This window comes from Vicia villosa, linkage group LG6 (assembly GCF_029867415.1).
Source record: "Vicia villosa cultivar HV-30 ecotype Madison, WI linkage group LG6, Vvil1.0, whole genome shotgun sequence".
Taxonomy (NCBI): Eukaryota; Viridiplantae; Streptophyta; class Magnoliopsida; order Fabales; family Fabaceae; genus Vicia; species Vicia villosa.
Genome location: NC_081185.1, coordinates 156,253,023 through 156,277,447, shown reverse-complemented (window position 1 = coordinate 156,277,447; position 24,425 = coordinate 156,253,023). Strand labels below are relative to the sequence as shown.

Here is a 24,425-nt window from a genome sequence, read left to right as displayed (position 1 = left end):
TTCACAGAATAACTTGAGGCCAAACCTTTGGAGAGCATTCAAACTAAGGTGAGTAACCCAGGCCCCCCACAACTTATTTATGTACAACATAGTAAACCAGCATAAGGTGTTCCTCTATCAAGCTTAGCTTCATTTGTTTATAAGGGAAGCATAAGTGTTTATATTTTTGTATAATCTCAATTGTAGTGCATCCAAGACATTAACATTGACAGGAAGAGTAGATATGTTTTATAGTTTCCATTGATTTTCCGATTTTAACAACAATGAAGATGGTTTACCTGAAAATCTCTATGTATGTTGTTAACAGTATGGGAGATGTGTCCACACTTGCAACACAGGCATCCCATAATTCTGAGCCATTATTTTCCTTGTTCAAGGTATGTTAGGTAATTGACTTATTCATTAAAAGTTTCACATTGCCTAAGTTATGTTGATTTTCGTGAACACATCTAATTTTTAATTTTAAATGAAATCTTTATCTATAATCAAGTATCTAAAAAACTTGTTTCAAAAATATAATAAAATCAAAGTGGATCAAAGTGTAGCATATAGGACTGTCAAAAATATAGCTAAATCAAAGTGTATTTTTAATACACTTCTACTGACACGTTTTGTACAAAGGCCATGTATAAATTTTAAAATATATTAAAGTGTAGCATATAGGACTGTCAAATCCTTAGCTGAAATTGTCAAGTAAATAAATAAAATGATTTAGCTGTTGCAAAATTGAAATTTGTTTGTATCTAAAAGTCTACATGTGTGCCATAGACCTCAAGAATGGTAACTTTTAAACAGACTAAACATTAAAATGGCAATGGAAAAAGTAAAATTGAAAGTATAATGGTTTGACTTACCGTATTGCAAAGCCCCATGCATTTAAGGTTGAAGTGACTTTAAGCTAAAGTGTTTACCATAATCATGGCCTTTTGTACTACGAAGCAGCATAGATGTGGCAGAAATCTGCAATCCTAATATCACTGGATGTTGTTTCCAATGAAAGAAAATTGTGACAGCCTGGTTTACACAAGAGGTAAAGTTGATAACCGGCAGATTTGGTGAGAAATACACTTGATCATCCAAGCTGCTGCAAAGCTGTCTAAACATAGACCCTGTTCGGTTTCCCAAAAATGAGGATTGAAAGGAAAAGTTAGAGAAACTTAGAAGAATTAACAAAACAGATTTAAACAATAAAAATACATACAATAAAAGATGTTCCCATTGAATCCGATTGAGATAACAGAACAAAATTTAATAAAAAACTCAAACTGCAAAACACTTAAAATATTGCCCATATTAGATAGGTGAGATTTCTATTTGGAATATGCAAATGAGCTAGTGCAAGCCAAACACAAGTTGTTCATAATATGTCAGGAATTGGTTCATATTTAAACACTCATAATTAATGCATATACATGTAACATTCCCATTTTGCACTTGAAAGTGAGATTTTCATTCTATAATAGTTCCATCCTATATTGAATTTATCAGCTATAACTATAACCACGTGCAGCAGACATAAAAACTACACATAAACATAAATCCTATATTGAATTAAAATATTGTTTTTTTGTAAAAGAACATTATTGAACAAAACATGGCTTATTTAATAATTCATTATTTGATTTGCAGTTTCAGTGTTTAACAGAAAATTATTTAACAAAACACTTAAAATGCATTTTTAGTGTTTTGTCAAACAGCATTTTAATTATTTAACAAAACATTATTTGATCAATATCTAAGTATTTTTTCTCAATACATGCACTACAATAACTACTTATCACCATAAGAAGAGATTCATTGCTAAAATAAACCCACCATATTAATCCTTTTTGAATTGCTTGGTCTTCTTTCCTTTGGTGCCCTTAGTGGCTGATTGTTTAGGAGTGAGTTCTTCGAACTGAATCAAGTCGTTAATTGAGGTTGACATAATATCCCTCTTGGCAGGAGTACTGCTGCAACTTGCAGAAGGACTCCCAGTATGCGTAGCAATCGAATCTGGTTCAGCAACAATTGACGGTTCGCAAGTTTGTGTGAGCTACATGAAACATATAAAATCTGTTACGAAGGAGCAATGTTTTGGGATACATCCTTATAATATTGAATATAGTCAATATTCAAAAAAATTAAATGCTGCATGAACATACTTGATTTGGTATAAGAGCTGGAGATTCTGTTTCCACATCCATTACAGCAGCATTAGCTCCCTATATAAAAACATAAATGGTATTTGTTTACAACTAATAAGTGTTAAGAATGAGCAAAAACATGCGTTAAGAAGATGCTGCTTACTTCAACTGGTGTGAGGTAGTCATCAAACTTTTTGTAAAGGCCATCCTCGTTGAGTATTTTCACGATGGAGAATCGTCTGAATTGTGATTGATACTTGATACGGAAGACCATTTGTCTATTCAAGAGAACATCGAGGTGAGTAGGCCATATCTTAGGATTGTCCTCTCCAGCCTATGGTCAACAACCAAGAATTAATACACATGAATTATTATATTAATGATATAAAATTATATTAATGATATGAAATAAGACAAACCAAACTCCTTAGTAGACTCACCTTCTTCATAATATCTCTTATTTCCTGAGCAGTCAACTTAGTAAAAGGGATACAATCCTTATCCCAAAAAACAAAGATCCCCTTATGGTTATCATATTCAACCTCCACCTCAAGTTTGAATCTAAAAATAAAAGGTTCAAATCAGTTTTTAATCAATGCAACTATTGAAAGATTAAATCTTAAATGGAAGGTAAGATTTGGAGCTCACTTGGTAACGCGTTCAGCATCGTTATTTCCAGAAGATTCAAAATACCATCCAAACCTGGAGGGATTAAATCCAGTGGTAGTCCCTATGGTCGTTGCAAAACAGTCCTATTGGGTGAAAGTGTATACAAAGCACAGTTGATTTAGGAAATTAGAGTTTGCATTGTAATTAGATTATATTCCAAATAGAATGAATATACAATAATATAAAAATATGCATACCCTTCCGAATTCAGATATCGCACGGATACTCTTCACCTCGGACAATTTCGTCCAGAAATTGTTAGCAGATTGAACAGATGAATCAGCAGTCAATGATTGGGAAGGGGCAGGTAAGTTGGCACCAAAACTGAGATTTAAACATCACATTAGTGAAACATATATTCATAATACAAAGAGTACGATTTTTTTATTAGTTTAAGGTTGATATGTTGTTACCTAGCTTTGAATTCTTCCACTTGTGGATGTTCCATGTTGATGTAAAGTTTAGACCCGCTCCATGCGTTGGAAAGACACAGTAATCCCGACACTGAAAAGTATAGTGTATCAAGTAAATATTAACATACCAAAAAACAGATGCATCATAATGAACCAACAGACATAGCATAATGATACATTGATAATTTTGAGTTTGTCCAATGATTTGAATAGTTTTTGGAATATGCTATTTGGTGTTCAAATTATCAGAAATGTATATATGTTCACATATGGTTAACATGACAAATAACAGACCCAGCAAAATTTCAACAACATATATAGCATAATAAGAAAATGAAATTATAGTAGGAAAACCTGTGTTTGGCTTGCACCATGCATGTGTCAATACAATTATAGTAGGACCAGCAAAGTTGTTAGGGGTAGTGTAGTTGATGAACTGTTTGCCGTAATCTTCCCATAACACCAGCTCAATGACGTTGCCTTCGACATCACGTATGGATACATTGACACAAGATTTCCTACCACCACCTCCAGTTTGGGTCTTCAAAACATCTTGTAATACGCCAATAACATCTGCAGGGTACAGTATAGAAAGATCCATGTATGAAACTTAATTATGGTGAAACTTAATGCGGTGAAAGTGAGATCGTACCATATAAGTGGTCATGTTTGAAGTCTCCATTGAGAAAGCTCCCAATAGGCATAAAACTGTAGCTGTGAGTAGGAATTTCAGGTATTGCCACCTTCGTCATTGTAGTCCCTCCACCGAAAATGAGTTTGAGTGGATTAGAACACACCTTGAAAGGCCCATCGTTCTCGATTGGCTCTCCATTGTAAAGGTAGTAAGTCTCATGCTCCTTCAAAACCTCAACCCAATCTTGTAAGTCTTTTCCCCATGTGACGACGTGAATCCTATCACCCTGCGAAATGAAGATTAAAACATCGTACTATATAAGCGCATATCGATGTCAATGTAAAAAAATGGCCAAATGCAAAGTAAATGTTCACCGAAGGACAAAAAAATAGGAAAAACTCAACCTTTGCATCCTGAATAACGGCTTCAAGGTGTTTTGCTCCATTTTTCTCAATAACAACCCACAGATCAACAACTCGAATGTGCATTTTCCATACCTGGTTTCCCTTAAGAAGATCTTTAATGAAAATGGGAGCTCTTGACATGTTATCTACATAAGATGGAAAGAATATATTAACAAATGCAAAGTCTGAAGAAAACAACACAACTTTTATGGGTGGTTACGTTTTCTCATCACATGAAAAGAAATCTATAGAAAAGAAAAGCAAGTATAGATGTGAAAAAATTATCTTAAACAGAAAAAAATCGGTAAAGTTGTAAGAGACAACAAATAAAATAAAAAACGCCCATGGTGCTCACGCTTTGTTCTTGCTTCTATACCAATGCTTTTCTTTCCACTCTTAACCGGCCTTACGAATCAGTAGTGAAACAAAAACACGTGTCGTGTTAAGTGGAACAACAACAACAAATCAAAAAGAAAAAAAAAACCAAAACAGGTTGTCCGTGAAAAATCGAAAGGAAAATGGCAAAAAAAATCAGATTAGTGGGTGCTATTCATACCTGCCGGTTAACAAACGTTGAACAGGGAAAGGAGGAAGAGAGACTAAGCTTTGAACGCCTAAAGTTCCTCTGTGTTGTGTGGTTACCAAAGTTGAATGTAAGTTCTGCAGAGAATGGAGTGGGTATATTGTAGGGAGGGAAACGTATTACCTTGAATGGAAGTACAAAAGTGAAACGAAAAAGCTGGTGTTTTTGACTAACTACTCATTTTAAACAATTCTAATATTGAACTAAAATGATCACCATTTATCTTAGGTGTGTGAGAAATACCTAGCATGTGTTTTTGATAACTTATCTTTGATTTAATTTGGTAAGTAAGTACCTAAACTGATGAGATGGATATTTAGATATTGATTAAAGATACATGGCTGCAAATCAGATAAGTAGTTTTTGTAAGGCGGGTATAACATGAATTCTGTTATTTGCTCTTGATATGCACCATGCTTGGTAGATGCCCATATTAGATAGGTGAAATAGCAAGCTAAGTGTTAAAATAGCTGCAATTCTGCTGCATGTCATCCTCACTAACCTACTACATGTATCTACTATCCATATGGCCCTATATATTCATTGGAATTGAAAGAACAGACATTAGATTTACTTTTCATTAGACAATATATAATTGGAGCTGATATGATGGAATAAAACAGTAGTTAATATAGGGGACTTAAACATTTAAGATTCATTACAAAAGTATCTTAATGATGAGTTTAAGAGTTAAAGTACATTAGACATGGCATTTTCAAGTTCTTGATGAAATTGGCCAACAAAATGAGCACAAAATAGTTGGATGATATCCTTACAAAAGGGTGTTATGCTAGATTATGCACCATAAGAAGAGATTCATTGCTAAAATAAACCCACCATATTAATCCTTTTTGAATTGCTTGGTCTTCTTTCCTTTGGTGCCCTTAGTGGCTGATTGTTTAGGAGTGAGTTCTTCGAACTGAATCAAGTCGTTAATTGAGGTTGACATAATATCCCTCTTGGCAGGAGTACTGCTGCAACTTGCAGAAGGACTCCCAGTATGCGTAGCAATCGAATCTGGTTCAGCAACAATTGACGGTTCGCAAGTTTGTGTGAGCTACATGAAACATATAAAATCTGTTACGAAGGAGCAATGTTTTGGGATACATCCTTATAATATTGAATATAGTCAATATTCAAAAAAATTAAATGCTGCATGAACATACTTGATTTGGTATAAGAGCTGGAGATTCTGTTTCCACATCCATTACAGCAGCATTAGCTCCCTATATAAAAACATAAATGGTATTTGTTTACAACTAATAAGTGTTAAGAATGAGCAAAAACATGCGTTAAGAAGATGCTGCTTACTTCAACTGGTGTGAGGTAGTCATCAAACTTTTTGTAAAGGCCATCCTCGTTGAGTATTTTCACGATGGAGAATCGTCTGAATTGTGATTGATACTTGATACGGAAGACCATTTGTCTATTCAAGAGAACATCGAGGTGAGTAGGCCATATCTTAGGATTGTCCTCTCCAGCCTATGGTCAACAACCAAGAATTAATACACATGAATTATTATATTAATGATATAAAATTATATTAATGATATGAAATAAGACAAACCAAACTCCTTAGTAGACTCACCTTCTTCATAATATCTCTTATTTCCTGAGCAGTCAACTTAGTAAAAGGGATACAATCCTTATCCCAAAAAACAAAGATCCCCTTATGGTTATCATATTCAACCTCCACCTCAAGTTTGAATCTAAAAATAAAAGGTTCAAATCAGTTTTTAATCAATGCAACTATTGAAAGATTAAATCTTAAATGGAAGGTAAGATTTGGAGCTCACTTGGTAACGCGTTCAGCATCGTTATTTCCAGAAGATTCAAAATACCATCCAAACCTGGAGGGATTAAATCCAGTGGTAGTCCCTATGGTCGTTGCAAAACAGTCCTATTGGGTGAAAGTGTATACAAAGCACAGTTGATTTAGGAAATTAGAGTTTGCATTGTAATTAGATTATATTCCAAATAGAATGAATATACAATAATATAAAAATATGCATACCCTTCCGAATTCAGATATCGCACGGATACTCTTCACCTCGGACAATTTCGTCCAGAAATTGTTAGCAGATTGAACAGATGAATCAGCAGTCAATGATTGGGAAGGGGCAGGTAAGTTGGCACCAAAACTGAGATTTAAACATCACATTAGTGAAACATATATTCATAATACAAAGAGTACGATTTTTTTATTAGTTTAAGGTTGATATGTTGTTACCTAGCTTTGAATTCTTCCACTTGTGGATGTTCCATGTTGATGTAAAGTTTAGACCCGCTCCATGCGTTGGAAAGACACAGTAATCCCGACACTGAAAAGTATAGTGTATCAAGTAAATATTAACATACCAAAAAACAGATGCATCATAATGAACCAACAGACATAGCATAATGATACATTGATAATTTTGAGTTTGTCCAATGATTTGAATAGTTTTTGGAATATGCTATTTGGTGTTCAAATTATCAGAAATGTATATATGTTCACATATGGTTAACATGACAAATAACAGACCCAGCAAAATTTCAACAACATATATAGCATAATAAGAAAATGAAATTATAGTAGGAAAACCTGTGTTTGGCTTGCACCATGCATGTGTCAATACAATTATAGTAGGACCAGCAAAGTTGTTAGGGGTAGTGTAGTTGATGAACTGTTTGCCGTAATCTTCCCATAACACCAGCTCAATGACGTTGCCTTCGACATCACGTATGGATACATTGACACAAGATTTCCTACCACCACCTCCAGTTTGGGTCTTCAAAACATCTTGTAATACGCCAATAACATCTGCAGGGTACAGTATAGAAAGATCCATGTATGAAACTTAATTATGGTGAAACTTAATGCGGTGAAAGTGAGATCGTACCATATAAGTGGTCATGTTTGAAGTCTCCATTGAGAAAGCTCCCAATAGGCATAAAACTGTAGCTGTGAGTAGGAATTTCAGGTATTGCCACCTTCGTCATTGTAGTCCCTCCACCGAAAATGAGTTTGAGTGGATTAGAACACACCTTGAAAGGCCCATCGTTCTCGATTGGCTCTCCATTGTAAAGGTAGTAAGTCTCATGCTCCTTCAAAACCTCAACCCAATCTTGTAAGTCTTTTCCCCATGTGACGACGTGAATCCTATCACCCTGCGAAATGAAGATTAAAACATCGTACTATATAAGCGCATATCGATGTCAATGTAAAAAAATGGCCAAATGCAAAGTAAATGTTCACCGAAGGACAAAAAAATAGGAAAAACTCAACCTTTGCATCCTGAATAACGGCTTCAAGGTGTTTTGCTCCATTTTTCTCAATAACAACCCACAGATCAACAACTCGAATGTGCATTTTCCATACCTGGTTTCCCTTAAGAAGATCTTTAATGAAAATGGGAGCTCTTGACATGTTATCTACATAAGATGGAAAGAATATATTAACAAATGCAAAGTCTGAAGAAAACAACACAACTTTTATGGGTGGTTACGTTTTCTCATCACATGAAAAGAAATCTATAGAAAAGAAAAGCAAGTATAGATGTGAAAAAATTATCTTAAACAGAAAAAAATCGGTAAAGTTGTAAGAGACAACAAATAAAATAAAAAACGCCCATGGTGCTCACGCTTTGTTCTTGCTTCTATACCAATGCTTTTCTTTCCACTCTTAACCGGCCTTACGAATCAGTAGTGAAACAAAAACACGTGTCGTGTTAAGTGGAACAACAACAACAAATCAAAAAGAAAAAAAAACCAAAACAGGTTGTCCGTGAAAAATCGAAAGGAAAATGGCAAAAAAAATCAGATTAGTGGGTGCTATTCATACCTGCCGGTTAACAAACGTTGAACAGGGAAAGGAGGAAGAGAGACTAAGCTTTGAACGCCTAAAGTTCCTCTGTGTTGTGTGGTTACCAAAGTTGAATGTAAGTTCTGCAGAGAATGGAGTGGGTATATTGTAGGGAGGGAAACGTATTACCTTGAATGGAAGTACAAAAGTGAAACGAAAAAGCTGGTAGTACAAAATATTTCTAGGTTGTCCAATAAGAATCACACAAATAGGGGTGTTCAAAACCAAACCAGCCCAATAGAGAACCGCAAAACCGAACCGAACCAAACCGAAACTGCAAAAAACCGCATTTGGTTCGGATGTGTTCGGGTCACTTTCTAGCGGAACCGCGCGGTTTGGTTCGGTTTGCGGTTTGTATTTCCAAACCAAACCAAACCAAACCAAACCGCATTATGTTATAAAATCTTACTAACCAATATATATTTCTTTAATTTTTTAGAGAAATCAACTAGTATTATGGGTATATTTTATCATATCCTTTGTATGATATTTATTTTAATTTATATATCATTAAAAAATAAAATATTATTCATGTATAAATATTATTTTAATAAAATATATTTTAATGTATTCTTTGTATAATATTTATTTATGAATGCAATTTCATGTATGTCATTCTTTAGACCTAAGATAAATTGTAATAGCATTTTTATATATCAAATTATAATCCTATTTTGACAATTATAATTTTTTTTATAGTAATGTATGAATGGCTAAACACAAAATTATATTTTTTCTCTATATGTATATGTATAGCTCAATATTTTAAAAAAAAAAAAACCGAACCAACCGAACCAATCCAAACCGCATTAGTTTGGTTTGGTTTGGTTTGGTTTTATTTTTGAAAGCCAACCGAACCAAACCGAACCGCACGTTTTTTTCTCTCGCGGTTCGGATGATTTTTAGCGTTAAAACCGCCCAAACCGCACCGCGAACACCCCTACACACAAATGGCAAACTTGGTTTTTTAATTTGTTAATTACTTATCTATCCTTTTGGTAGTGTAATTATTTTTGGGAGAAAGGGTATTTTAGTCTGTTTGGGCAACATCTTAGTAATGGGTAGATAGTTGATAGTTGATGGTCTTTTAGTTTTATTGGGTGACGTCACTTTGCATAGTTAAACACTTGTTCCTTTTCGTTTAACCTAACAAAGCATATACACTCGCCACTGTAAATCAATCACGCCGCTGGTTTGTATTCCCATTTTCCTTTCTTCTTCAATGATTCTCTCTCCAAATTTTAACTTTTTCAAACAAAAAAAATCACTGTAGCAGACGCAAAATTCCGCGACGGCAGCTACACGCGCCGCCTCGTTCTTGTCTGAGGCAGCCGCGACAGTGATACGCGCCGCTATTGGCTGCGATCAACTACCTAGGGTTTGTTTGATAACTAATCCATTGCGCTAATATCCTCACATTGACTTTGTTGTTATTGTGTAGTTAGAAGATGGAGTTTTGTCCAACATGCGGGAGCATGCTGATGATTGAGCTACCGAATATGGGTCACGCCACTAGGTTTTATTGCACCACTTGCCCGTATGTTTGTCCAATCGAAAGAGGGGTTAAGATTAAGAGAAAGCAGATTTTGGTTAGAAAAGGGATTGAACCTGTTATCTCCTCTGATGACATGAAGAATGCACCCACTACTGAAGGTATTACTATTTTTCTTTTCTTTTTTCCTCACAATTTATTGTTATCTTGTTCAATAATTGTATCATTCATATGAACTGATGGTACTAGTTTATTTGCTGATTTGGGATTACCTCTCTTTTCTTATTCAATTAGTACCTTCTCTAGTGTTGATTTGAATCACTACTTAGCGATATACCAGTACAGGAATTGAGACTAATTGCTATTGTTCTGTTATATGTTATTTAGTACAATAAGGGTAGCTTTAGTTTTTAGGGTTGTCCGTGTTTAGGGTATTTGGCTATGTTTAGGGCTATCTCACGTAGGGTTGCGAGAAGCTCTGTGTATTTAGGCCTGGGCTAGTAGACCGAAGAGCAGTTTTAGCCCAGCTACATGATCAGTCACGAGGATTGGAGGAGAATCATTCTCCCTTGTATCTTGCGAAAGCAGTTATCCCTTCTTGACTGACCTTGACCTTCTCTTGTAGTTGCTATCTCTTGGACACGACACCACACCTGACACCACCCACATTTGTTAGCCAAATATGTAATGGAAGTCAGCTCAGGCGGCCCAAGCCCAATTGGGCGGTCTCGTCCCCCATTTCGGGCCCTATCACCTTATGTCGGGTGTTCGCCCAGTGCAGAGGCATTTGGGTTGTGTTGTACAATCATGGGCTTCCTTCTCAAGACTCAGTTAAATTATAGTACAAGTAGCTATAGCACTATTGCATAGAGGAATTTTAACAATTGGCTATTTGCAATTGACAACACTAGTTTAATGTAACTGTGTAAGCTTCTTTATTTATTCTGGTAGGATTATTGAGGATGCCCGGGTATTTCTGTTTAAGTGTCAAAATGTGAAGACTAGTCTAAGCCATATCAAATTTGTGTGGTTTTGTTTTATGGATAATGTGTCTCAATGCAAAGATTCCTCTGACACTTGGATATATTTATGAGCTTTAAGAAGTAGGGAAGTAAAAGCCGTGGTCTGGTTTGCTTTGTGTGAGTTTGCATGTTTCGGTTTAGATTATCAACTCCTAACAGTAAATTTTTATTTTATTTTTCTTGTACTAAGGTTGTCTTGCTGTTCATCATGAGATTACATTATGCTTTTCTTTTACATTATATTTTTGTGCGGGATGAAGGTGGAGGCGGGTTGGTTTATAAATTGATGCGATGTTTTAAAAATCGAACCAACCCAAATAGTTCACACTGCTGAATCATGAACTAACACCATCTATCGTTCATGGATTCAACCACAGCTATGTCTTGGGTTCCATTTTCTTTTTCTCACTCCTTCCTCTCTGTTTTTTTGTTTTGTTGCAGTACCATGCCCAAATTGCCGCCATGATAAAGCTGCTTATAAGGAGGTTCAGACTAGATCAGCTGATGAGCCTGCAACATTATTTTTCAAATGCTTGAATGTAAAGTGTGGGCACAATTGGAGAGAGGGTTGATATGCAATATATTTTTGTCATACCATAGAGATATAGAAGCTTTTCATGCTGTTTCTGATTAGAATTATGTGACAGATAAGAATGTTTTATTTTATTTTACTATTCATTAAGTAATGGTTACGGAAATTGCATATTGTATTATGATTTCTGGAACAGAGGCTTTGGTGACTTTATCCGGGAAAGACACCGTGCCTTTCACACATCCTACACCGAACAATTGATCAAACGATTTCAATTAAGCTATGTGTCTTTTCTTTAAACAAATTAATAGTTAAAATAAGTTTCTGGTGAAATAAAATACTCATTTCCCATTCATGGAAGACCTGGGAAGACCCACCGCAATGCCTTCAACCATTACCATTCTGTTTCTAAAAAGAGGTTAAGGTTAGCAGTGACTGTAAACCATTAGCTAGAAGAAAACTCAGCAGATAGAACCAATAGCTAGATACATAATTTGATTGAAGAACAAGAGATGAATCACCAAATAGCATCATCACTAAATCCACTCAGCAGCAAGGGGAAGTTACCTCTGATTATGGTGGAGAGATGGAATGACGATGACTTGGACAATCTTGATGGTGAGATGGATCGAAGAAATTGATGCATAACCAATTTGAAAGCCGAATTTAGGACTTGTGTAACGTGACATCAACTTGGATAAACTGATATATTTTAAAACATACAGAGTTACTAGAATGAAGAGTATTTTGATTAAAATTAGACATTTTAAAAGAGAATTTTGATATTTCGTAAATTTTAAATTGTCATATGGTAGCAATTTAATGACTTGGGTTTTTGTTTAATGGTTTCTGTTGTTCGGATACTTATGACAAAACCATTTGAGTAGATTGAAATGAAGGAGGAAATGGAAAAGAAATAGCGTGCTTTTACTTTTGTTGGTGGTGTGATGTTATAATACGATAGACAAAAGAAAGAAAAAAATACGATAGACACATAACTACAAAACTACTGTCTATAACAATATATAAAGATAAAATATGATTTTGTTGTAATCTATTTTCTTTTCAATTATATCTTTTACAATATATATATATATAACTTCAACTTCTCTTTACCAACTGTTATATGACAATTTTTATTTCTCTTTCTTTTATTTTTTTTACTATTTTATAAATAATTAAGTAAAAATAATAAACACATGAAAAATACTGTTTCAATTTTTATCCGCTTGCGTTAGTTCTCTGTTTTTAGGGTTGACTTAATTTTTGTAAAACAAATAAAAGGATTAGTATGTATAAATGTATAAGAACGACAGATACAACAAAGAGTTCCACTGAAATGATAGAACATGTTATGTTGAAATAATTCAACATCTGGAATAACATGTAATATGGGATGTTATGACATCATGCCGAGCTGAAGTGAAGAATTAAATTTGTGTGATTTAATTACTATAGAAGATTGCAGAATATTCAGGGATATTGTGCAAATTAAATAAAGGCGTGATATATTATATGACAGGTTTGAATAATCAATATGAAGATTTGAAGAATCATTCAGAATAATCAAATCAAAATATTGAAGATTATATAGTTTCTAATTATAGAGATATTCTCGTAAACTAACAGATTGAAGACCTTGAATGTAGTAGAAGATACTGCTATATTGTAATAGCAAATATGTTGTGATTGAAGACCCAAATCCAGTTGGGTATAGGTTATAAATAGAAGACTTTGTAACCTAAAAAAAATAAGACAACCACCGAGTAGAAAAGATGTAATCATTAGGGTTTGTCAAGGCAAACCTCTCGGCCTGTGGGAAGGTTACCTATGTGATCCTCGAAGCCTGTAGGCAAGAGGAGTACTGTTCTTGGAGGAAGCTTTGAAGTAACTCCAAGTTCGTGGTCATAGTCAAGGTTCTTGGCTAGGGATTGTCATGGAAGTATGTCTTCCAAACTGAATTTTATTTGGGATTAGAAGGAGATGGATATTAGGTTGTTGCTACAGCTCTTGGGGCTGGAGAACTGTACAACATCATTGCGATGATTGGAAGTGGAATGAGGATATTCCATATCTAGGGAGGACCTAGGTAGAAGGGTCATTGGGTAGGGATTAAATGAGGGGTTGTAAGCTTGGGACTAGTTTAACTCCGAATTAATACTGCTGATAGTGGACTTCATTCCTGGCTTGGTATGCCTCCAGAGTAGGTGTGATTTCACCGAACTAGATCAACAATTTCTGGTGTCTTTTATCTTTCAGTTTGACATAATTCTATGTATATTCTTTGCTAATGATTTTTAATAGATCACATGTCTTGACATCTTTCTCGACATTTGGATCTATTACGCCAGAATTTCAACTTGTACACCGAAGAAAGCGGACAGACGGACACGTGAGTGCCCGTCTGAACGCTTGTTCCATAATAATACCAATAGATAGTACTAACTTACCATTGTATTACAACAACAAATAACTTGGGGACTAAAATATTAAAATTATTATATTAATTGAATAGTTAATAGATAATTAATGTCTTAAATAAAATTAATTAGTATACAGAGTCAATGTAAAAAAAATTATACCATCAATCTCATCACCATTTAAATGGATTGTTTTAATAAAAATTGAAATAAAAATTACGAGATTCAGTGATAATCTAAAACTTATTTAGACCGTCAATTTCATCACCATTTAAATGGATTGTTTTAATAAAAATTAAAATAAAAATTACAAGATTAGTAATAATGTAAAAGTTATTTAGACCGTGAATGTATCTCAATTAAACTCTTTTTATAATAATTAGACTTTTTTAGTAATTAAAAATACTTTTACCATATCAAACCTGTTATGTATATCAAATAGTATTCAAAATATAGTTATGTTCTATTTTTTTCTCAACTCATAAAATTACTCTAACAATTTTTTTTTTTTAAAATTAACTTTCAACAAACTGTTTTATAATAAATTAGTAATAAATGATTGATAAATGAAAAAAAAATCTATTGTTTTAAAAAAAGATAAAGAGAAAATAAATAATATGAATAATTTAAAAAAAATAAGACGAACTTCTATTCTAAATAAATAAATAAAAAATAATAAATACTTTGGATATGAAATATTTTAAAAAATAAATAGATAAATAAAAATAATCAAAAATAAAATATCAAATTAAGAATAAGAGGCAAAATCAACAAATCTAAAAGTAAATAATTTTATAATAAAGTGTGATTTTTTTCTTTTTTGTTATATCATTGAACATAAAACAAAAAATATGTGTAATTTACAAACTAATTAAAAATGTTTTAATAATAAGAGAAAAGGGGGTGATGCACTGACAGTGTAAAATATTTTTACACTGTCAACCAATCACCACCATGTACCCAATTAAACCACTCTTTTATTTAAAAAATAATTTAATGACATGGCTAATTGATAGCTTTCTATTGGATGACAGTGTAAAACTATTTTACACCGTAATGCACTACCTTTTAAGTCTAATAATAATGTGTGAATCTAATTTTGGGCTACATAAGGGTTTTATGAACCGGGTCTACTTCCGGTTCAGTTAGGGTAAATTTTAAGAAAATAAAAACACTATAATGATTATGAAATTGAAATTGTAACCTAATTTTGCGTTCTTCTTCACGCTTCTGTTTCTTTCTTCCTCACAGTTTCTTCACTTCCGCCTCTTCTAGCAGCTACCATGGGTAAAGCTAAAAAAGCTCCCAAATTTGCTGTTATGAAGAAGCTTGTCACTGCCAAAGCAATCAAACAGTGGGTTCTCTCTCTCTCAGTTGTTATTCTTGTTCTGTTTTTTCCCTCTTTTCAATGTTTGAATCTTGTGTCAATTTCAGCTATAAAGAAGAGGTTTTGAACCCAGAAAAGAAGAACACTCTTAAAGAAAAGTTACCCAGAAACGTGTAAGCATTTATTCGTTCTCAATTTTGATTCATATTCAATTTATCAATTTTTGTTTTTTTTAGGGTTTTTATAATAATCACTGTTTTGAATTTGCATTATTCAGCACTAAGCATTCCTCGGCGCTTTTCTTTCAATACAATACCGCTTTGGGACCTCCTTACCGTGTTTTGGTGGATACTAACTTCATCAATTTCTCCATCCAGAATAAAGTATGTGATTTTATTTAGTTGTTTATTTTCCCTTTTGATATATTTGTTATTGTGATTTTGTAGCTTCTTTTTGGAGTAAGTAATTGATTTTAGTTCAATCTTGTAGTGTATGATACCAATGATATTTGTGAATGTAGTCTGATGATAGGCTTATGATCCTTATGTGTTTTTTTTCCTCAAAGAGTTGGAGTGATAAATCAAACATTCAATTTAGTATCTGATTGATTTAATTAAAATTCATAAGTTTTATGATTTTCTTTTTTAAGTTTCTTTGTCGGTATCTCATACAAAGGTTTTTTGTTTATGCAGTTGGATTTGGAGAAAGGAATGATGGACTGCTTATATGCGAAGTGTGAGTTTCAATTGATTATCACTTGACTCAACTTATGTTTTATATGTATAATTATAGTTGCATGTTGGGTTCGGTTCGAGTTTTAAAGGTTATGTTTTAATAGCCTTTAACGTGATTGAAAAGCCGATCTTTCAATGTGGCATGCTGTCTTTGAATCTGTCATCATGTGCACTATTCTTACCATTGTTATATTTGTACTTTGGATTTTCAGGTAAGCCGTGTATCACAGACTGTGTAATGGCAGAACTTGAGAAGTTGGGCCAAAAATATCGTGTAGCTCTGAGGTAGTTCTTATGTTACATGTTTTGATTATTATTGGTCTATAATTTCATATGCCTACTACGTACGTGTAAGAATTCAAAATTGTGTATGCGATCATGCATGCTAGTTTGTGTGAGAATTCCTATTTTTTTGTAAGATAAGAGAAATCAGATATCTAAACTTATATATTTCTCTAGCAAAAGTGAAAAGCACAGGAAAAAACATGTTTCTTCAAAACACCAAGTGATGAAATTTAAACCAAATCAGGAGCGCCTCAAACCGGTGACAAACCCAGAAATTTTGAGTAGTAAAGGCATTATTGCTAGTAAAACATATGCTATAATGTTAGTGAAGAAATACGCATAGGGTCCTTAAAAATTCAAAATCAAAATGAGGGCACTTGCCTACGCTATTATGAGAGTGGGTCTGTAACTGTCTCAACAACAACCCCATGAAAAATCGTTGCTTTAATCTTCCTATGTATGTTTTCATGCTACTATTGATTGTATTTATAATATTTATAATATAAAATACTCCTGTTTAATAGAGAAAATGAACTACTGTATTGTTCCAGTTTTTGTTTCTGGGTGTATTGATTTATCTATGTTTATAATGACAGGATTGCAAAGGATCCTCGATTTGAGAGATTACTCTGTACTCACAAGGGTACCTATGCTGATGACTGCCTTGTTGAGAGAGTTACTCAGGTGTGTGATTTGTTTTTAAGTTGCTGTTATATATCGGAGATCATGGGGCATTAATTTGATTGTTTAGATTGATTAATGGCTTTAAGACTTGACGGAAGATTATCTTATATTACTTTTTTTTTTTCTGTCGTATGATCCCTTGGAAAGGGAAAACAATTCTAATTTACTACATTTTTTTTTCTTTCTGTTTTATGATTCCTCGGAAAGTATTGTTACAGCAACACAAATCTACATCCTATTTCATTATCGTGTTCCAAATTAATTAATCAAACCATTTTCTTGGGTGCAGCATAAATGCTTCATTGTCGCAACATGTGATCGAGACTTGAAGAGGAGGATTCGGAAGGTAAAATAGTTAATCATTTCGCTGCTTGTTATTACCTTTGATTTTGGACCTGGATGCATGACTCATGAACTGGGTTTCTGTATTGCAGATTCCCGGTGTGCCAATAATGTACATCACTAAACACAGATACTCAATTGAGCGGTTGCCCGAAGCAACAATGGGTGGAGGTAGCTACTTTGAATTTATTATGTATCATATATACCAACTAACTAACTATGAATTGAACTGAGTTTATTTGTCAAGCCAATCTTATACAACTCCTATTAGCCATTTTGCATTACTACACTATTCTATGCTAGTTGTTTTTTTTTCTGGCACGCAACTGACGACGAACCTATGATTCTTAATGCAGCACCTAGAATTTGATGCAGTAAAACAGGAAAAGCTAGGCCTACCAAAAATTTTGACACTCCAAGCAACCATACTATATCCATGTTTGATGGTTTTGCTAGCTGGATTGGAATCTACTAGAAGCTTGATACTGATGAAGAAGAAATTCTCCAATTGTTGATCCTTTAAATTTCTTTAGTGTAACTTAGTAGATTTTGTACTGTCAAAACTATTTTTCTTTTTTACTCTGGTGTTGCCTCGCAAATGGATCAATGTGAACTTACAAAGTGCCTAATTTGTGGCTGATGACATTCTTATAGCTATAGATGTAAGCCTATTGACAAATATTTATTTTATGATTGGAAAAGAAAAAGATGTGTTAGCAGAGTTCATCCCTCGTATGTCAGAATTGCTGTTTTTCTTTTCAATTGAAGTTAGTATATTTGACTTAAAAAAGGATGGGTCTATGAAAAATTCGATATTATCAATACCTTCTTGCCCTTGTCAAATATGTTAGTCCAATGATATGGATTGGAAAACTGAATGAGTAATTAACGTCAAATTTATTTCTCAATGAATTAACCACTAATATCTGTTTTAGTAAAAAAAAACACAAATATTTGTTTATCTAATTTCACTAATATCTGTTTTTGTAAAAAAGAACACAAATGTTTGTTTATCTAATTCAAAAGATATTGAGATATGAAAGTTAATTTTAATTTATACTCTACATGTTTATAATATATAGTGCTGGAACGAGTCTGTTATTTCGTTTGGTTGTTATTCTTTGAAATATTACTCACCAATTTAAATAAGAGTCGAATGGAGCTTGGTTCTTCTATGTGTAGGATCTGTGGGAGTATTGTGGAAGACACGTTTCATGTGTTTCGAAATTGTCCTGCTGTGCATGTTAAGTGGAAGAACTCTTTTCTCTGTAGATTTAGAGCAATGGATTAATGGCAATATGAATAATAACATGTGATGGAATATAGATGGAAAGAGGAAAGTTTCCTGGGCTGCTTCGTGCCATAGCATATGGAGTTGGCACAAAAAGGAAAATCATGACCGAAGACCGTACAAGGTGGTGAGGTTGATTACTTGGAAGCCGCCATCTACAAGGTGGGATCTGGGATAGTAATGGTGAGTTGCTAGAGGAGGTTTTGCCAAAGAAGCTGGGACGTGTAATGTGTTACTGGCGGAGCTTTGGAAGGTTTACGAAGGGTTAGTGGTTGCTAGAAGGCTAAAGTTGAGAGTGATAAAGATTAATGTTGAATTGATTGAGGTAGTGAATGGTATAAATAACAGTAAATATCATAATTTCATTGGTAGAGTTTTGATTAAAAAGATTCGATCAGTTATAGCACTGGAGTGAGAGATTGTTGTTAGACATATTTACCGTGAGTAGAACTAGTGAGTTAACGCATTAGCTAAAAGTGAAATTGTGCTTAGTGAAAATATGTGATTTTATGATACGTGTTTGTGTCTGACTCCCATTAAAAATTTGCTTGATGCTGATTAGTTGAGAAATTTGATTCCCCATTTAGTTTCAATATAATTTCCTTTTGTGTATGGACTTAAGCCTCTTTATATCCAAAAAAAAAAAATGTAAAAGATGAATGTGGCAGAACACTATACAAAAATTAATATTATAATATTTACATAGGAAAATCGACCAACAACAAGCAGCGTTTGTAGTCCAACGGTTAGGATAATTGCCTTCCAAGCAATAGACCCGGGTTCGACTCCCGGCAAACGCATATTTATTAGTTTTTGTCAATATTTGAGCAGAATGCATACACTGTCATTATTTTAAGGCATAGTCAGATGAAAGAGCACAATGCAATTGGATTGATTGACGTGTTTTCTTAACTCTTTTTCTGTCAAAATATAAGGTGATATCTTTACAAATCAGATAGGTACTTATGAGACAGAACCAGCTCTCAATTTTGCAGATCTTTGCTTCACAAAAAGACTTGATAGCACACTTTTGCTGCGACTAGGAACATGGACAGTCTCATGCAGGTTTTGATTGTCAAAGGACCCAAATTTTTTCAATGGTCTGAAACCCTCTAATGTATCCTGCGGACAAAAAAAGTCGGTAACTTCACTAAATAAATGTTACAATAACAAAAGCACTAAAAAAAAACATAACTTGCCAAACATTATCAGTTTAAAAAACATGCAAACAATTGCAAAAAATGGGTTAGTAGAACCACAATTTGACTATTCTATCAAGTATGGAACAATATTCAAACTTGCTGATGAATTTGACATTACCCTTGTGACACCGAGAGATTGGTTGGCCGCACTAGAAGTAGGAACTCCATTTTGTACGTAGTTATTTGGTTCAGAGGGTTTCAACTGTGGAACCTCTTCATTATCTGCATAATACACTTGAGACTGATTAAGATCCAATCTCTAATTATTTGATTATCCAAAACAAATTATATGTAAACGGTAAATAAAATGGAATCCCCAAAACAATTGAGAAAGATCGCAACCTCAAACTAGAGCGTACATGCCATATGCATCTAAATTGTTTAATATCATATGTATGCTATAGGTTTGAAACTGTCCAGTGTCCACTAGTTGATCATTAGAATATACCAAAGAAGTAGGTATTTTCACCCAATGTTGGGTGAATCATGGCTAAGATTTGGCCTAATAAAGTGTCTGAATGCCCCGAAACGAAAGAAAGTTGAAACCAACTGTAATACATATTTTCCTGAAAAAATGTTCACTAGTAGACACCAGGTTCATCATGCAAGTTCCAGTCTTCGAGATACCAATTCCAAATTGATGAAAATATGATCTCTAATAATTTGAGGATACAAAACAAATAAGTGGGAATCCAAAAAGGTTATGGATTGAGAACTCACATCTTTGAATCCCATTATCTAAGGAAGCAAAAGTATATCAAGGAATAAAAGGAAATTCTTAGAATTTGCAATGAAAATTACCCCCCACGTATAATCATAATTTTAGGCCATATCTCATTCAATGTCGGACTCTTAACATAAAGAATAGAAAATCAACAAATACAAGTGATACAATTATTTAACATACCTATAAGGTGGAAAACTCCAGTGGTCTTGGTAGAAAATTTGGGGTCCTTGATTCTGCAAAAGTGGATGCGTAAAAGTATTAAACAAACACTATAACTTTGTGCTGTAATAATACCATCAATGGTAAAAGAGAAAAACAAATATACCAACAGTTCTGTGCAGCATCAAACTAAAAACTTACTTTTTTGAAGCATGTGAACTTCGTCTTTTTAAGGTTGACTTAGTTTCTGATGCTAGATGCCATGAAAGAGTTTTTGAAACAGGGGTACCTAAGAACAATAATATGCATTCAATTGAATAAAATAATGTTCACTTATCACAAAACCTAAAGGGACATACATTAAAACCAAACACTTCAGAAGAGGCAGTTTTCCAAATCACACACCTGAAGGTTGGGGACGAGTTCTGCTTTTAAATGAATTTTGTTTTGCATCAGTTTGTTTGTATGCACGGAAATGTACCTTTTTATTGACCGAATCTAGCTTGCATTGTTAAACAGATACGAAAAAGAAGCATAAGTAAAAAAAAAATCAGTCGTTGGTGTCCATAACTACTTATGGAGAAAAGTTAAAGCGGTTAAGCCTACTTGGCAAAATGTAGTGCTTGTGATGTCGAGGAATAATAGCCAACAACTGCTGTTGCCGAATACCCTCATTATTTGTGTATACTTGGCATGTAAGAAGTCTCTGCATGTAAGAAAATATGTCACATAACATCCACTAGAAACACCTAGTTTAGCATGATATCTCAAAAGGTTTGATAATGACCTGGTTTAGAGTAGAGATCTTCAAATCCATGGCTGAGACATCCAATGCTTGCTGCTCAAGAAGGTCAGTTAACTTGTAAGCCACAGTCCCAAGATGATCAACAGCATTTACAATGGCGCTTGCAGCATAATCTTTTAGGTTGTCAAGTACCCTGAAATTCACGCAGGACAAATACACATGACTTATCGGTCAGCAGATAATACACAAGGATACTTATCGGTCAGCATAATAATATCTCTCACGCACTGTTAAAATAACTAGTCACAAAAATTTCAAGGATACAAATTCATGTCCTGTCCTTTAAGAATGACCATTTGCCAAAACATCCATTTTCCACCAGTTTCACCATTGAGACACTCACACCATATGTTTTAAGAATCAGAATAAATTTGCATATAAACAATAATGCTGATACTGGAAATTGGGAATCACTAATCAGTGCTCACAGACGTTACCCTAATAAAAACAAAGCTTAGTTAATGTTCTTTGGGTCTGCACTTTTAGACCGTTCAAATATTGTCATCAGAAATCACCAAGTTAAATTACTGTTTAAGCATTCTAAATTTATATATCTGCTTTTATATATACATCATTATATCTAATCCCACCCACATAAAGCAAAGCCTACAACTTACATTATTGAAATACCTAAAGAATGATACAATAAAAAAATTTAACCATAATATTAACTGGCAAAGTGCTTTGATAAAATGACGTTTGTTTGTCCTAGTTTAAGTGTATGTTTAGCTTCATGTTTGAAGCACTCAAAATCTATGAAGCAAGGATACCGAAAACATGAAACCAGCACTGACACATTAGAAATGAATAAATTAAATGTAATCATAAGTGTCGTCGGTGTTGGTTTTGGACACGGACATGGAGACACATTTTTTCAGAGGTGTCAGTGCTACCGAGCTCAGAATTGATTTTGATATATTAGGTTGTTCTCGAGTTGAATTGATTATGCTTTCTAGAATTGATTCTACTTGAATTTAGGATTTATAGTTTTTGTGTCTATATGTTATTTTTAAACTGAAATTTAATGTTCAACTCATTTTTGCAAGAATTTATTCAAAGATAAAATCACTTTATCTTAAACTCATTTTTAACGAGTCGAGAATCAATTTTACATAATCAATTCATTTAAAATCAATTTTCTGTACCGGAGAACCAAACATACACTTATTCACCAAAAAACTAGGTTAAAAGAAGGGGCTAAGATTGCCTTCCATGACCAAGCAAACATCTTACATTTCTTTGTGATGACTATTGAGATAAGATTTTTCACAGTAATCTGCAGCAGAATAGAGTTGAGGCCTCAAGTTCTTAAGTTCCTGAAAAAAAATAACAGCACCAGGATCAACAATAGGAGTTGTATCTCAAATCACAAACTTTTCATATGAAGTACACTCTGCAAAATCTGAGATAAAAACCCTAAAAATCCATATACAATACAACCAGATAGATCTGAATGAAGTTACCTGAAGGGCAAAGACAAAGCTCTTGCTAGTCTCCATGGAAACTTCATCAAATGTCATAGCAAACTCCATTATCAAACTCCAACTGCAATGTAATGCACCACCAGAGGCTATAATAAACAACAAATTTAAAGATATTAAGTAGTAATTTGTGTTGCAAGTTGAAGCAATGGAGTTTTGATTACTTCATTTCATTTTAAAGAGAAAATCATTGAAATCATTGTTTTTTTTTTATAGCAGAAATCATTGTTTAATTAACAAGTATTCTGAAAAGACACCTCAGGTATCTGAAAAGACACTCCTTCTAGTTATTCTTGATGCCTCTTTGTAAGAACAAACTACACCGCTATATTCTTCTATTTGTTTTGTTTTGGAAGAGAACATTTGTTTTTTTGCCTAACTATTATTCCTTTCCCTCTTCATGCTTTAAATGTACTACTAACTAATTTCAAAATTAATGCTATATTATAAACATGGTAAAATAATAATAATATGGAAAAAGTAGTGATTAAGTTAGTTTATTATGTATATTTTTAACAAAATCTAAATACAAAAAAATTGCTATAACTAGCTCTTATAATTGTTTGTTAGTCACTAAGATAAAATAATAATAGAAGGTAGATATTAAATAGTAAATTAGATTATGATTCCTTTCATATAAGAAAGCTTTATAGCTTAAAAAAAAAGAGTTATTAGTTTTAAGATAGGGAATATGACATGAATTAAAGGCAAGGCCACACCAGACACGAATCGTTTGGATTACAGTTTCAAATTCCATCACAGCATACCAAATTCTAACTGAAAAATACACCCTTTTGAATCTATTGTTTATGTTAGCACTGGCAATCCTACATTGGCTTTGGCTTGTCAGGTGGGGCTGGTGGATGTACCATGTTGGCCTGCCTGATCCAAGTTGAATGTCAACGCGTGGGACTTGAGCAAAGGCTCAGGTCTCTTGCCTTTTAAACAGGAGGGCAGGAGGACACAGCGTGAGGCTGGTTTCACTGGGTAGCGAGTAGCGAAAACCTCCGTCATTCGACAGTTGAGGAATTACATGCTACTGCAAGATCAGTAATTGTACTACAGTTCTACTGCTAGTTTTTCATGAGTTTCGGATTCCTTTGAAGTTGATTAAAAATCTATGCAGAAAAGTATGTACCAACTTCAAGGTCATCATGAAATAGCTATACAGTTCCCAGAGCAGAGACAAACCGGTAAAGACGGATTTTTTGACATTAACTACTTGTTTTGAGAGGCAAAATAAAAAGAC

General features: G+C 33.7%; 5 protein-coding genes and 1 non-coding gene across 7 annotated transcripts; 3 read left to right on the top strand and 3 right to left on the bottom strand.

Moving 5' to 3' along the window:
- Positions 1-1,805: 1,805 nt before the first annotated feature.
- LOC131612898 (uncharacterized) lies at positions 1,806-4,972 on the bottom strand. The gene is made up of 11 exons (XM_058884646.1): positions 4,803-4,972; positions 4,247-4,392; positions 3,861-4,128; positions 3,563-3,781; positions 3,209-3,299; positions 2,993-3,119; positions 2,775-2,878; positions 2,567-2,687; positions 2,290-2,460; positions 2,145-2,204; positions 1,806-2,035 (listed from the first exon to the last, which is right to left on the bottom strand). The coding sequence occupies exons 2-11, from the start codon at positions 4,385-4,387 to the stop codon at positions 1,820-1,822; spliced, it is 1,518 nt and encodes a 505-aa protein (XP_058740629.1). The 5' UTR covers positions 4,388-4,392; positions 4,803-4,972; the 3' UTR covers positions 1,806-1,819.
- Positions 4,973-5,470: 498 nt separating this feature from the next.
- On the bottom strand, positions 5,471-8,829 carry LOC131612897 (uncharacterized). Its single transcript, XM_058884645.1, has 11 exons — positions 8,653-8,829; positions 8,098-8,243; positions 7,712-7,979; positions 7,414-7,632; positions 7,060-7,150; positions 6,844-6,970; positions 6,626-6,729; positions 6,418-6,538; positions 6,141-6,311; positions 5,996-6,055; positions 5,471-5,886 (listed from the first exon to the last, which is right to left on the bottom strand). The coding sequence occupies exons 2-11, from the start codon at positions 8,236-8,238 to the stop codon at positions 5,671-5,673; spliced, it is 1,518 nt and encodes a 505-aa protein (XP_058740628.1). The 5' UTR covers positions 8,239-8,243; positions 8,653-8,829; the 3' UTR covers positions 5,471-5,670.
- Positions 8,830-9,777: 948 nt separating this feature from the next.
- LOC131612896 (uncharacterized) lies at positions 9,778-11,914 on the top strand. Its single transcript, XM_058884644.1, has 3 exons — positions 9,778-9,865; positions 10,115-10,326; positions 11,629-11,914. Exons 2-3 carry the CDS (start codon positions 10,122-10,124, stop codon positions 11,757-11,759), a joined length of 336 nt encoding a protein of 111 aa, XP_058740627.1. The 5' UTR covers positions 9,778-9,865; positions 10,115-10,121; the 3' UTR covers positions 11,760-11,914.
- A 3,418-nt stretch (positions 11,915-15,332) lies between these two features.
- Positions 15,333-18,237, top strand: LOC131610716 (uncharacterized). The gene is made up of 9 exons (XM_058882742.1): positions 15,333-15,493; positions 15,574-15,639; positions 15,744-15,849; positions 16,159-16,201; positions 16,413-16,485; positions 17,082-17,169; positions 17,459-17,515; positions 17,604-17,682; positions 17,868-18,237. Exons 1-9 carry the CDS (start codon positions 15,423-15,425, stop codon positions 17,879-17,881), a joined length of 597 nt encoding a protein of 198 aa, XP_058738725.1. The 5' UTR covers positions 15,333-15,422; the 3' UTR covers positions 17,882-18,237.
- A 1,240-nt stretch (positions 18,238-19,477) lies between these two features.
- LOC131610715 (protein ABIL1-like) lies at positions 19,478-23,467 on the bottom strand. 2 transcript variants are annotated; one of them, XM_058882741.1, is made up of 10 exons: positions 23,434-23,467; positions 23,159-23,265; positions 22,929-23,011; positions 21,678-21,828; positions 21,497-21,596; positions 21,296-21,388; positions 21,092-21,179; positions 20,912-20,964; positions 20,123-20,226; positions 19,478-19,924 (listed from the first exon to the last, which is right to left on the bottom strand). In XM_058882741.1, exons 2-10 carry the CDS (start codon positions 23,225-23,227, stop codon positions 19,766-19,768), a joined length of 900 nt encoding a protein of 299 aa, XP_058738724.1. In that variant the 5' UTR covers positions 23,228-23,265; positions 23,434-23,467; the 3' UTR covers positions 19,478-19,765. The 2 variants fall into 2 exon arrangements, with proteins under 2 accessions (XP_058738724.1, XP_058738723.1); XM_058882740.1 differs by lacking the exon at positions 23,434-23,467 and having other exon boundaries at positions 23,159-23,382.
- TRNAG-UCC (transfer RNA glycine (anticodon UCC)) lies at positions 19,531-19,602 on the top strand. Its single transcript has one exon. It is a non-coding gene; the product is annotated as a tRNA-Gly (tRNA).
- Positions 23,468-24,425: the final 958 nt, after the last annotated feature.

What these genes read in the sequence shown, in the direction of transcription:
- LOC131612897 (XM_058884645.1), bottom strand. Translation starts at nt 8,238, where the DNA reads ATGTCAAGAGCTCCCATTTTCATTAAAGATCTTCTTAAGGGAAACCAG. An exon ending in CGATATCTGAATTCGGAAGG is followed by an intron (nt 6,730 to 6,843) that starts GTATGCATATTT and finishes TTCACCCAATAG; the next exon opens with GACTGTTTTGCAACGACCAT. An exon ending in CAGCTCTTATACCAAATCAA is followed by an intron (nt 5,887 to 5,995) that starts GTATGTTCATGC and finishes TGTTTCATGTAG; the next exon opens with CTCACACAAACTTGCGAACC.
- LOC131610716 (XM_058882742.1), top strand. Translation starts at nt 15,423, where the DNA reads ATGGGTAAAGCTAAAAAAGCTCCCAAATTTGCTGTTATGAAGAAGCTT. An exon ending in GGACTGCTTATATGCGAAGT is followed by an intron (nt 16,202 to 16,412) that starts GTGAGTTTCAAT and finishes TTGGATTTTCAG; the next exon opens with GTAAGCCGTGTATCACAGAC. An exon ending in TTGTTGAGAGAGTTACTCAG is followed by an intron (nt 17,170 to 17,458) that starts GTGTGTGATTTG and finishes TCTTGGGTGCAG; the next exon opens with CATAAATGCTTCATTGTCGC.
- LOC131612898 (XM_058884646.1), bottom strand. Translation starts at nt 4,387, where the DNA reads ATGTCAAGAGCTCCCATTTTCATTAAAGATCTTCTTAAGGGAAACCAG. An exon ending in CAAACATGACCACTTATATG is followed by an intron (nt 3,782 to 3,860) that starts GTACGATCTCAC and finishes TGTACCCTGCAG; the next exon opens with ATGTTATTGGCGTATTACAA. An exon ending in CAGCTCTTATACCAAATCAA is followed by an intron (nt 2,036 to 2,144) that starts GTATGTTCATGC and finishes TGTTTCATGTAG; the next exon opens with CTCACACAAACTTGCGAACC.
- LOC131612896 (XM_058884644.1), top strand. Translation starts at nt 10,122, where the DNA reads ATGGAGTTTTGTCCAACATGCGGGAGCATGCTGATGATTGAGCTACCG. An exon ending in GAATGCACCCACTACTGAAG is followed by an intron (nt 10,327 to 11,628) that starts GTATTACTATTT and finishes GTTTTGTTGCAG; the next exon opens with TACCATGCCCAAATTGCCGC.
- LOC131610715 (XM_058882741.1), bottom strand. Translation starts at nt 23,227, where the DNA reads ATGGAGTTTGCTATGACATTTGATGAAGTTTCCATGGAGACTAGCAAG. An exon ending in GCTTTGTCTTTGCCCTTCAG is followed by an intron (nt 23,012 to 23,158) that starts GTAACTTCATTC and finishes ATTTTTTTTCAG; the next exon opens with GAACTTAAGAACTTGAGGCC. An exon ending in TGGAGTTTTCCACCTTATAG is followed by an intron (nt 20,227 to 20,911) that starts GTATGTTAAATA and finishes TGTATTATGCAG; the next exon opens with ATAATGAAGAGGTTCCACAG.